Consider the following 13,344-nt stretch of genomic DNA (forward strand, 5'->3'; position numbering starts at 1 on the left):
AGTTGGCTTGTTTTGGGAGATGAGAAATGATGTTCTCCTAGGTTATATGGATTGTTCTTCTTAATTTATTTCCTTGAGAAGAAGTATATATTACAATAATAGCTACAAAAAGATGTAGCAAAAAGAGTACTGAATGTTGGTCAGACTACTTGTATTCAAATCCCAATTCCAACACTTATGATCTGTAATTGTTGTTGCTGCTCAGTTGTTTTTTCAGGGATATTATGACTCTACTTGGGATTTCCTTGGCAGAATACTGGAATGGTTTTTGCCATTTCCTTCCCTAGCTCATTTTATAGAAGATAAAACTGAGGCAAACAAGGGTAAATGAAATGCCTGGGGAAGCATCTGAGGCCAGATTTGAACTCAGGAAGATGAGTCCAGACCTGACACTCTAGATCTAATGCATCACCTGGATATCCCTGTATAATGTCATAGGGCAAATCATTTGCTTGCTGTGAGGTTTACTTTCTTCATCTAAAAAATTTAGATAACAAAATTATTTATTTCTCTGACCAAAAAATTAGGAGAGCACTTTCTAATTCTGAAAGCCTATCTATAATATATGCACATGCATATGGTTTTATTGTTATTACAGCATCCAAAATTATTTTAAAAGTCTAAGAATTAGAAGTTCTGGAAATTTGAAAGGAAAAAACTATATTACTTTGTGGCTAAAAAATTGGGAGCCATCAACTGTTAAGCATGATAAAGTTATTCAATAACATGTTAATAAAAACAAAAGAGGTTGTTAGGAGAAGCATTGTTAGATTAAGTTCTCAGTCTCTCTTGGCTGCTGGTTCTAATTGTACTATAGGGAAAATTTCCTCTAGTTTGATGACACATGATAATAAAACTGGGATTTTGTATGTCATCTAATTCTTTTTGCAAATCAGGAAACTGAGGTTCAGACAACCACTATCTACCATATTATATAACTTTTATTTGGGAGGTCAGATACAGAAGACCTTTCCTCCCATATACCTGCAGCCAAACTTAAGAAACAAGATCTACAGGTAGGAGAAATAGAACTAATGTTTGTATATCTTCCTGTAAAATATAACTGCATTCATTTTAAAATTATGCCAATTTGTATTGAATTGATGAAGTTTTTGTGTCTTTGTATAGATTAATTTTCTAAACTAGCTTGAATTCATCCTGTTATAATAATTTTTTAAAAAACATAATTGACTATTACTTGTATAGGACCCCCCCAATTTAAGGACGAAAATGAATTTGTTTTTAGGAAGTTTGAAGGACAATTAGAAACTGTAAGAAGTCTCTGTTGTAACAATCTACAGACTCCTGCTAATCTTATCCTGGACAAGCTCTTAAAAAAGAACTTCAAAACAAAGAAATTCAAAACTTCAAACTCTTTTTCATGATGCTTTCAAACATTTCTACAAACAACATGAGTAAAAATTCATTAATGAATGAGTATGGAAAAAAAAGAAGATCTATCAACATCAAATCTACACATCTTTGGGAAAACTAGAAGAATAAGAAATGTGTGTGCAACATATGAAAGCTAAGTAGAGGTGAAATCTATAAAATATTAAAGAGGGAAGTAATATGTACAAGGGACACTGAGGAATGGGGATATTATAGGTGCAAAGAAATCAAGATAACCGTGTCAAAAGGGCTTATTTCTCTATTACCATAATGGGGACACCAATGTCAGGCCACAGGAGGTCTTCTGATGGGAGCTTTGGGGAGTTCCATACAACCACCACTTTATTCAGGTAAGGGAGACCATTCAATCTCTCTAAGGAGTTCATGAGCACCTCCTCTCGTTCATAAGTCAACATCACCACTGTGAACTGTTCTCTTGGAACATTGCCTCCAAGGGCTGCCTGGAATTCCTTGCCAGAGCCTCCTGCTCCTCCACCAATGGGCCTGAATCCAGTGCCAGAGCCAAGAAATTTGGCCTCTGAAGGCAGAACAGGGTCAAAAGGTGTGTGTGGGAAAAGGTGGAAAGGCCCTGGGGCCGAGTTCCAGTTGCGATAAAGATCAGTGGCAGTCAAAGTAAAGTTGCGGAGGTATTTAGGAGAGGCATAGGGTGGTTCTGTTTCCACTGGCCCCAGGTCCAGATCCCCATTATCTGCCATGTTGGGGTCAGTACCTGCCGCTTTGCCTGAGCGATGGGGAATCTCAACTGCTACTTCTTCCCGGATGGGAGCAGCTGGGATCTGGATGCGAGTCCTAACCACAGCCAGAACCGTGTTGAAGATACTATCAGCAGTAGAGAAGTAGGTTTCCCAGAGGAAGCGCCCTTGGCGCCTCATGGCCAGCAAATCACTGTCTGAGAGGCTCCGCAGCAGGAAGTGAACCTCTGTGACACGCGGCTTGGGCACCACCAGGGCCGCCTCATTCCACCGCAGCACATCCTGGTAGGGAAGCTGCACCTGCTCCCCGAGCACCACGGGAATAGCTCCGACTTCCAGGGCCTCAAAGAGCCTCGTGGCACATCCAGCAGAGATCACCAAGTGGGGATCCCCTGGGGTGATAATCAGAGCAAAGGTGGAAAGTTTCAGCAATTCTAGGCGGTCCTCCCTCTCCCCGCAAAGGGCCCACTCAGTGGGCAGGCTAGGTTTAGGTTGATTCTTACAGGTAAACTCTGCCAGCACCTGATCAAGCTTGCTGTCCTGCACTGCTTTCAGAGTGGCAATGATTCGGTCATCGTAGTCAGCAGGAGGGTCACCTTCCATCTCCTCTTCAAAAGAATGGGCCTCCTGCAGACTAGACCGAAGTGATTCAATTTTCTCCCCTTGGAAGCTAAAGAGATACTTCCGCTTGACTGGCACCTGTGGAGGGATCTCCAAGAAGTTGGGCTCCGACATGGCATGGACTAGTGGTGATATGACTATATCAAAGCCGGATCGGTACTGAGCAGCATAGAAGGTCGACTGGGCCACCATGGCTCGGCCAGTACTGACATTATACAGCAAATTTTGTGTATTCGACTTCCATGACAGGCTGATGAGGAGATGGTTGTGTCCATCTGTCCGCCAATAGGGCAGAGAGTACAACTGTTGCTCCAATTCAGCAGGCCGCAGACCCAACGGCTCTTGCATTTCTCCCACCAGGATGACATAAAGGCAGGCAATATCAGCATTCTCTGTGACATAGATGTTGGTTCGTGCTGTGGCCTGAAAGGCCTGCTTGACCAGAGGGTCCAGATAGCTGCCAAAGGCCAACTGGTCACTATCATAGACATAGACTGGGAAGCCAGAAGTCAGGGGACAGCGAGAGTAGTCAAAGCAATTGTGTAGCCTGCAACTATGCAGCAGTTTAGGGGGAGGCAGGCCCACATCATCTTTTTCTGGTAACAGTCTGATGGGCAGGGAAAGTTTGGGTTGATTTTGGGCCATCAGCTCTTTGTAGGAATGTTCAGTCTGGCTGATGACGTTCTTGAGCTGGAGAAGGTCTTGTTTGGCATTCTCAATACTCTTTTTACAGGCTTCGATCTTCAAGTTGAGCTTGGCAATTTCGCTGTTCAGCTCCTGCCTTTTGGCTTCAAGCTGCAGGAGCTCTTCACTGACTGACTCACGGATGCGGCAGAGGTCTAGCACGTGCTTCACTTCACATAACTCATTGCCGGCTCGCGGCCCAAAGATGCGTTTGCCTGCCTCGTCCGCCTCATCCAAGGTGGTGAGATAATAGTGAGCAATCAGGGGGAAGAAAACTAAAATGATAAAGAGCGTAAAACTGAGCCAGGTGAGCCGGATGCGATTGGACCATCGTAGCATCCAGGTCTGGCCTCCATTCCCCACGCCCCCATTCCGCAACATGGTATAGCCTGTCATAAGTCTCTGTGTCACGCTTGCCTCCTCTGATCACGTTGGGTCAGTCGCCATAACCACATATGTTTCCACTTAACAATTCTATCTCTTCCTCACTCCTCTCCCTAAAATTTAGTGCACTGTCTCTACAAGGCACCAAATAAAATGGAAATTTCATTTTCCTCAGCTGTAATGGAAATGGTCTCTGACCCTCCTCCTGCAGGTTTGAAGCTGTGGCTGTCGATCAAGGAACATGCCCTCAATCTCTGTCAGACAGGCAGAAGTGTCACGTCGCCACTGTGGGGAAAGAGAGGCTTCTGCCGATGGCACCAAGGGGAAGCACCCCGGAACCAGGCAGCCCTGCTCAGCGGCCATGGCTCCTGGGTCTTGATGCTGCCGACTGGAGAACAGGCATAGTTAACTTGCACAACTGGATGGATCATGAGCAAAGCTCTGCTTCGGTCTTGTCACTGCTGCCGTTGGGAGGTGGTCAGGCCTGAAAAAGAGAAGAATCATCGTCATCCTTGCAGAAAACACATTGAAATAACCATTTCTAAGCCTGCCTTGCACATTTCCATAAAGAATATAATGAGAAATCTGAGCACAGCTTGGAAGCACTACAAGTCTATGTTTTGTGGTGTCGGTGGTGGTGTTTAAATTTATAATAGGAAATTACAATAATGAGAGTTCCTTCTCCTCTAAAAAGACAAGACAAAATAACAACAACAAAAAAAAATCCTACAATCTCCACTCTTTTCTTTTTACCCAAAACAATAAAAACTCTACTCTTAATTGATTCTGGAGCATTAATACAAAACTACAAGAAAGATCATTTTCTTTTAGAATGCAAAGAAACATCACACATTCTGTTACCCCAGACCTGGGTTTTGTTTCTTGGCAAATATAATGTCCTTTCTCTATAACCAAAGCTGTTTCAAATCTTCCCTGACCCAAAGAACAATGGGAAAAGCACAGCATTTGGGAGAAAAGGACATGGGGTCAATTCCAGCTCTGTTATTTATTACCCTATGAACTCTGGACCACAGTTTACTCATCTGCAAAAAGAAGGGACTAGAGAATATCAACACTAATGTCCCTTCAAGTCCTAAATGGAATGATATTAAAAATAACATACTGAGAAGACTACTCAGGACCATAATTACTTGTCAAGTTTAGAGTTGGGCAGACCCATTCACAAAGTAGCAGGAATAGAACTCTAACATATAAGAGAGCGGCTTAGTTCTAGTTAGGCTTGGCAAAGATATACTAGGGTACCTAACTCAGCCCCTTGGCATCATAATTCAGAGGCTCAATTACAATGGCATACGAAACAGCATCAGAACTAACCCTGACTGAGAATAATTCAAGGTCAAATTAGATCTTCTGGAGGTATATATTTATATCCCAAAAGATAGGCTATAACTGAATTAGCCTTTAGGGTAATAGCTTACTTTCCCTAATTAATTTTTCCACTGCCCGCTCATGTAAATATAAAGGACTACAAAAACAAAAGGGAATGCCGCAAAAATTATAAGAAACAAGCAAAACTCCAAAAAGTAGACATTAAAAAAATACCTTGTTCCCATTACTTTATAAAAACTAGAGAACCACAGCTACAAGCACTGCAAATATTGCCAAATGTTGTCAATGGATTGATTGATTTTTATTAATTATTTTTCCTCCCCCCTCCAACAGTATTTGCTATATGAGATAGCTCTGTGGGAGAAGTAAAGAGTAAGGATATTAGAAGAAATTCTAAAGAAAGGGGAAAAAAAGCCATAAATAAAACTTAAGAAAAAAATTCTGATGTTTATTCAAAAAAGGATGAATTAGGAAGGCAAGATACCTAAAGATTATACTAGAGGCAATAGAATAGAATGGGATCACTTGTGCACGCAGAGGGTTTGACTTCAACAAGGAAAACCTTGAAGTCACAATGGGAAGTAAGAATTCTTCCAACTCGCCAACTTTGCCGAGCAAAGGACTAACTCAAGCTTTCCCAAATTCCCCTCCAAATTTAAAATAACTCAAAATAAATGCTAAAGTGGCAGAACCAATAAAAGGCTGAAGGGAAACATTTTTTCCTTTGCAAGACAACTTAGAAGATTAGCAAGTCAACGGCATACAGTTCAGTAGGGGCATTGCCCTAAAAAGTCAACAACAAGCCTTTGGGGCAAATGAATCAGCAACAGTATCTTCCTCAGCCCACAAAGGTAAGGGTTAAGTAGGACAAAAGGTACCCCTTGGCTGGCACAGGTCGCAGAACTCTGTTACACCATCCAAGCAAGAAGCACTAGCCTCCAAAGCATGTGTCCACAGGGGAGCGGGAACCCTGGCCGCAGTTCCAAGGTGAAGAATGGTCACCCACAGACCAGAACACAAGCAGGGAGAGCAGTGATCTCTCCTTAGATCATACCACTTTGGAAGAACTGAAAATGTATAGCTCTCCATAACAAGCTCTGAAAACAGCTGCATAAAAAACCTGAAGCTTGGGATACTAGCCCCACCTACTGGGAGCAGAGCCAACTTCAACATAAAGTTAAAAGTCAAGAAATAGGCTGGTAAAATGTAGCGAGCTGTCGTCTCTAGAAGCTGCTGGATCACTCTCTGGGAAGAGATCTGCTGTGTCTACTCAAATCTCTCCGACAGATTCTTCTTCCTGTAACGAACCGTTGTCTCCAGGCAGTTGCTGTTAACTCTTGTCCAAAGAAGTGACTTCCCTTCCTGCAGAGAGCCCCGTCAGGCCTGATGTAATGCAGAGAGTCTTCTTCTTTCTCTGAGAGTCCTCTCTTTTATTCTCCCAGAGAATGGGCGTGGCATAATGCAAGGGCTTCTGGGAAGAACCACCCCAGCCAATGAGCTTGCCCCCTCTATCAAGTCAACCTGAGTTCTCACCTTGTAATTGTCCAGAAAACCTGAATTCTCACCTTGTCACTGTCCAGACAACCTCAGTTCTCACTTAGTAATCCTAACATCTCCCCCTTTCTTTTGATTTAGAACATAGGACAGTCATGACCTTGAAACATAAATCCATCAATATGGGAAGTATTACAGATAATTACATAAATTACATAAGCATATAGTAACATAGTAACATAACACATGCTAGAAGTATATAACATAATTGAAAATTTATAAATGTCCATAAGTCCATTGTCCATTAGTCTCATCTTGTGTGAGGAAGTCCAATGATTCCTGCTGGTTTTAAAGTTCTTTAACAGTCTTCTTATTATCCATGCTCTTTCAGTGTCAGATGTTTCTTAGATCTTCTCCTTTATTTTGAGGTCTTTCTCTTTTTCTTTCTCTCTCTGATGGACAAGGCGAATATGACTCGTTGGCACCCATCTGATTCCTTCTCCTGCTGAAGAAATACAAGCAAACCCTCTCTCCCAGGCAGTTAACCTATCTAATTTCCTTCTATTTACCACTTTCTAAATCTCTTCTCATCATCTGACAATTACATTGGAATTGTTTGCACTGGATACAGCCCTGTTGGTTTAAAAGGCCTGTATTCTCCCCAAGTGTAATCCATTTTTGCAATCTGATTGCCTTTTGGCTCACTTATCAGGTAATCCCTTTCTGCCATGTGATTGCTTTTCTGCTGGTTGATTAAATCAGAGTCCTGGCCTTCTAAAGGTTCTTTGGGTGTAACATCAGCTGCCATCATGCCCCAAGTCTTTTTTGCCTGGGGCCCTGGACCTGGGCCCCTCATCCCATTTCCCTGAATTATTCTACACTCTGATGCCCAATGGAGTCCTCTGTTGCATTTTGGACATGGGGTTTTAGGTCTTCTTTCACCCTGTCTTCTCACTGTATCTCCATACCTACACTGAGCTCTTAGATGTCCAATTTTTCCACATTGAAAACATCGCCGAGTTTCTCTAGAAGTCCCTTGCCATGAGGGACCCTGTCTTTCCACGTTCATCATTGTCCGGGTGTAAAAAGCATTTGTTCCCACTGTAGCACAGCGTCTTATGATCTCCTCTAAAGGAGCATCTTTGTCTAATCCCCATATAATTCTTTTGCAAATCTCGTTGGCATTTTCCTTAGCCAGATGTCTGGTCATTATTTCTGTAGCTGAATTTTCTCCAATAGTTCTTTTGACAGCAGTTTGCAAACGTCCCACAAAATCTGCAAAAGGTTCATTGGGACCTTGCTGTATTTTAGTGAAAGCCTCTCCACGATCTTTCTATCCAGGAAGGACACCCCAAGCTTTTATTGCAGCCTTAGCAATTTGTTCATATATTGTCATAGTATAATTAATCTGTTCCGAATTCTCTCCATATTGACCTTCACCAGCTAAGTGCTCAAAAGTGAATTGTGTGTTAACTCCTATTTCCAAATTGCATCTGACTTGAATTTTACATAATTCATGAAATTCCGAAAGCCATAATAAATTTTCTCCAGGCTCCAGACATGTCCTTGCTATGGATTTCCAATCATTCGGGGTTAGGACTTCATAAGACAAACCATCTAGTAACATTTTGACATAAGCTGATGTAGCCCCATAAAGGGTACAACCTTTTTTCAAATCCTTAATTGTATTCAAATCTAAAGGTGCATATCTTCTCCTTTTTTTACCTACAGAGTCAGTATTTTCAATCACAGGATATGCATGTATAAAATCACTTATATCCTGTCCTTCTCTCTTAGCTTTAACCAATGCTTTTTCTAATCTTGTCATAGGCTTAGGCTTCTTCACAGGCAATTCTGTTTGTGTTTCTGCCTCTTCCCCTCTTTCTTCCTCCATCTCTGAAGGTGGGGTTGATGTGGGCCTGTCAATAATCTGTTCTCTAGGCAGGGTTGAAGCTTCTTCAAGAGAATCATACCATAATTCATCATTTAAATCCTCTTGCTCTAGGGAAAGATCTTGATCTTTCCTTTTTTCCTCACACTTCCTCCTCTGTTCATTTTTAGAACTTTTCCTTCTCCTACAACTTGCTTGATAGTTTAAGGCTAATTGAACTATGTTGTAGATATAAAATACTTCTGCAGAAATTGAACGAGGCCCATTTTTTGCTTGAAATTCTTTCATTTCATATCCCACTAGCTTCCATTTATCTACATCTATCTTTTCTTCCTCTAAGAACCAAGGGGATGTGCATCTTAATGCAGCCAAGAGTTTAGCAATCTGTACCCAGGTTACAAGTAAACTCTGCTCCTCAATTATCTTGATTATACTCTCTATAGTACCACTCCTGAATGGGGGTGGAGCTGAGGTTGCTTCTGGGGCTGGGGATGAGTCGGCTGAGGTCCAGGGATTGAATATAGCTAACATCTGCCCCATTTCAGCTATAAGAGATTCCTGGTTTAGCCCTTAACAAGTTAAGTTCCTTATTTATCTATTAGCACGCTCACTTAATCTTTAACAAAGTTTCCTCGTTACTCACGGTTCTGGGTCAGAGAGACTGAGATCTAGATCAGAAGCTTTTCCACTGGAATCAGGACTGTGTCTGTCCCTGTTCGGGCGCCAAATTGCGAAGGTCTGGTCTAGCTCCTCTTGTCAGGATAAGCAAAAGTCCTTGCCCCACGTGTGGACGCCAATTGTAGCGAGCTGTCGTCTCTAGAAGCTGCTGGATCACTCTCTGGGAAGAGATCTGCTGTGTCTACTCAAATCTCTCCGACAGATTCTTCTTCCTGTAACGAACCGTTGTCTCCAGGCAGTTGCTGTTAACTCTTGTCCAAAGAAGTGACTTCCCTTCCTGCAGAGAGCCCCGTCAGGCCTGATGTAATGCAGAGAGTCTTCTTCTTTCTCTGAGAGTCCTCTCTTTTATTCTCCCAGAGAATGGGCGTGGCATAATGCAAGGGCTTCTGGGAAGAACCACCCCAGCCAATGAGCTTGCCCCCTCTATCAAGTCAACCTGAGTTCTCACCTTGTAATTGTCCAGAAAACCTGAATTCTCACCTTGTCACTGTCCAGACAACCTCAGTTCTCACTTAGTAATCCTAACAGTAAAATGAATAAACACCAACCAAAAAACAAAACAAAACAAACAAAAAAACCCTGATTATATTAAGTTATTATGGTGATGGGAAAATCAAAACAAATTCACAAGAAAATAAAGTAAAAACAGCTACATTCAAAGCCTCAGATGAATATGTGAGTTGGTTTCAAACCCACCCACGCCAAAAATTCCTAAAAGAGCTCAAAAAGAATTTTAAAAATCAAACGAGAGGAAAAATAAATTTGACAGTGATACAAGAAAATCACGAAAAAAAGAGCAAATAACCTGGTAAAGGAGGCACAAAAAAATACTGGAGAATACCACCAAAAAACCAACCAAACAAACAAAAAACAGACCAACTGTTTTTTGGGGTTTTTTTTAAAGGCACAAAATCCACTAAAGAAAAAAATTTCTTAGGGGTAGCTAGGTGGTACAGTGGATAGAGCACCAGCCCTGAAGTCAGGAGGACCTGTGTTCAAATTTGACCTCAGACACTTAATACTTCCTAGCTGTGTGACCCTAGGCAAAGTCACTTAACCCCAATTGGGGAAGAGAGAGAGAAGGGGAAAGGGAAGGGGAAGGGGAAAAGAAAGGGAAGGGAAAAAGAAAAGAGAAAGGGAAAAGGGAGGGGAAGGGGAAGGAGGAAAAAAGAGGTACAAAAGTTCACTGAAGAAAATAATTCTTTAAAAATGTCAATTGGACAAGTGGGAACTAATGACTTCATGATATATAAACAAATTTTAAAACTCAAAAGAATGAGAATAGAAGAGCATATAAAATATCTCACTGGAAAAAACAATTGATCTGGAAAATACATCCAGAAGAGACGATTAATTCCAGAATCATTAGACTGAAATCCATAATCAAAAGGAGGCCCTGGACCTGGATAGCATCTGTCAAGAAATTATCAAGGAAAACAGGGTCAAATCAAAATGGAATAAATCTATTGATCACCTCCTTGAAAGATGTCCCAAAATGACAACTCCTAGCAATATAACAGCCAAATTTCAGGACTCCCAGATCAAAGAAAAAATATTAAGGGATTCAATAAGGTTAAACTGTTTATATCCCCACATAGGAAGATGATACTTGTAATTCCTACGAACTATATCAGTATTAAATTAGTTAAAAGAAGTATAACACAGAAGACATGAGTTGAGTTGAAATCTTAAAAAATAAAATAAAATTAAGGGAAAAGAAAGAATGCACTGGAAAAAGGGAGAAGGGAGATGTAGAATGGGTGTAAGTTATCTAACATAAAAGAAGTATGAAAGACTTATAGAAGGGGGCAGGGAAGGTGAAGTAATAGCTTGAAATTTTTCTCTCACTGGAACTGATTCAAAGAAAGAATCACGGGGAGGATTCTAGGAAGATGGCAGAGTAGGTTGATAAATTCAAGCTCTCTCCATTTCCCCCACAAATAGAACACATTTGCGCTTCAGGGCAAGCACAGACTGGTGAAAAATCAAGAAGACTTGGGGCAGAAGAAGGATCCTCCTGATGCAACTGGAGAAGATTTGAAGAAAGACCCTGGGATGGGGATTAACCTGTCTGAAGTGCAGACACCTTCAGGTAAGCTTCACAGAAACATCAATTGGGGATCTCTCAGGCTAACTGGTATAGCTAGAGCCTCAGCAGGAACCAGAGACTTCACCTTCCAGATTATTTGTTGAGTTGGGTTTGAGTCCAGGAAGACAAAATGGGCCTTAGCTGATCACCAGACCCAGCTGTGCTGCTGAGATGGACCCTAGCAAGAAGGAACCAGCAGCCAGTGAGTACAGAAGTATCAGGGCAGGGACACTGCTGGGTGTAGGCATTTGCAGGAGAGTGGAGTTCTTGGTTTGGGGTTCTAGGTCATAGGGAAGAGCTGAAGGGAAGATTGAGATACCATCCCCTCCCATACTATGATAAAAAGTGCTTACACTAATACCTCATAAAAACAAAATTTAACCAGCAAAGAATAAAGAACCCACCACTGAAACACTTTAGTTAACACTTAAAGACCAGGGTTCACCTTCAAAAGAGGACACTTTAGTTAAAAATAATAATAATAATAAATTTATATTTTAAAAAAAATGCTTTTACCCCAAAGAGTAATGTGTAATGGCTCCCTACCCAGAGAGAACTTATAGAAGAATTCAAAAAAGAATTTAAAAATCAAATGGAAGATAGTTAAGGAAAATTAAAATATAAACAAAATCCAAGAGAAACAAGAATATTATTAAAGAATAAACCAACTAGAAAAGGAGGCATAAAGTCTCAAAGATAAAAATAATGTTTTGAAAATTGGAATCAGGCAAGGGGAAACCAATGAAGCTATGACAGACAAAGAAATAACAAAATAGATTATAAAGAATGAGAAAATTGAACAGCATGTCAAACATAAAAAGAGAGACAAATCTGAAGAACAGAAAATGCACAGGAATATTATTCTCAAATATCAAAAACCCCAGATCAAAAAGAAAAATTTGCAAGAAACAAGAAAAAGGAAGAATAAAAGGTCGAGAATTGCAAGGGAACTAATGAAAAAAAACTCAGAGGAAGGTGGTCTAAGTGTACCTGATCTAAAGCTATATTATATAGCAGCAGTCACCAAAACCATTTGGTATTGGCTAAGAAATAGATCGGTAGATCAGTGGAACAGATTAGATACAAAGGACAAAAAAGGATACATATATAGCAACCTAATCTTTGACAAACCCAAAGATACCAACATTAGGGATAAAAATTCATTATTCGGAAAAAACTGTTGGGAAAACTGGAAATTAGTATGGCAGAAATTAGATATGGATCCACACTTAACACCATATACCAAGATAAGATCAAAATGGGTCCATGATTTAGGCATAAAGAGGGAGATAATAAATAGATTAGAGGAACAGAGGATAATCTACCTCTCAGACTTGTGGAGGAGGAAGGAATTTATGACCAGAGGAGAACTAGAGATCATTATTGATCACAAAGTAGAAGATTTTGATTACATCAAACTAAAAAGTTTCTGTACAAATAATACTAATGCAAACAAGATTAGAAGGGAAGTAACAAATTGGGAAAATATTTTTAAAAACAAAGGTTCTGACAAACGTCTCATTTCCAAAATATATAGAGAACTGACCCTAATTTATAAGAAACCGAACCATTCTCCAATTGATAAATGGTCAAAGGATATGAACAGACAATTCTCAGAGGAAGAAATTGAAACTATTTCCACTCACATGAAAGAGTGTTCCAAATCACTACTGATCAGAGAAATGCAAATTAAGACCACTCTGAGATACCACTACACACCTGTCAGATTGTCTAAGATGACAGGAACAAATAATGATAAATGTTGGAGGGGATGTGGGGAAACTGGGACACTAATACATTGCTGGTGGAGTTGTGAAAGAATCCAGCCATTCTGGAGAGCAATCTGGAATTATGCCCAAAAAGTTATCAAACTGTGCATACCCTTTGACCCAGCAGCGCTACTACTGGGATTATATCCCAAAGAAACACTAAAGAGGGGAAAGGGACCTGCATGTGCCAAAATGTTTGTGGCAGCTCTTTTTGTTGTAGCTAGAAACTGGAAGATGAATGGATGTCCATCAGTTGGAGAATGGTTGGGTAAATTGTGG

The 13,344-nt window shown here is 40.7% G+C and overlaps 1 protein-coding gene across 5 annotated transcripts in view; it reads right to left on the reverse strand.

Annotated features, from left to right (window-relative positions):
- The window catches only part of EXTL3 (exostosin like glycosyltransferase 3), a 90,058-nt gene that overhangs the window by 35,083 nt on the left and 41,631 nt on the right, over positions 1–13,344 (reverse strand). For all 5 annotated transcript variants that reach the window (XM_074287572.1, XM_074287573.1, XM_074287574.1 and 2 more), the window contains one exon: positions 1,659–4,278. In XM_074287572.1, coding sequence (XP_074143673.1) covers positions 1,659–3,806 — 2,148 coding nt within the window. In that variant the 5' untranslated portion in view covers positions 3,807–4,278. The remainder of the gene's footprint in view (positions 1–1,658; positions 4,279–13,344) is intronic.

Source organism: Sminthopsis crassicaudata, chromosome 2 (assembly GCF_048593235.1).
Source record: "Sminthopsis crassicaudata isolate SCR6 chromosome 2, ASM4859323v1, whole genome shotgun sequence".
In the NCBI taxonomy this organism is placed as follows: Eukaryota; Metazoa; Chordata; class Mammalia; order Dasyuromorphia; family Dasyuridae; genus Sminthopsis; species Sminthopsis crassicaudata.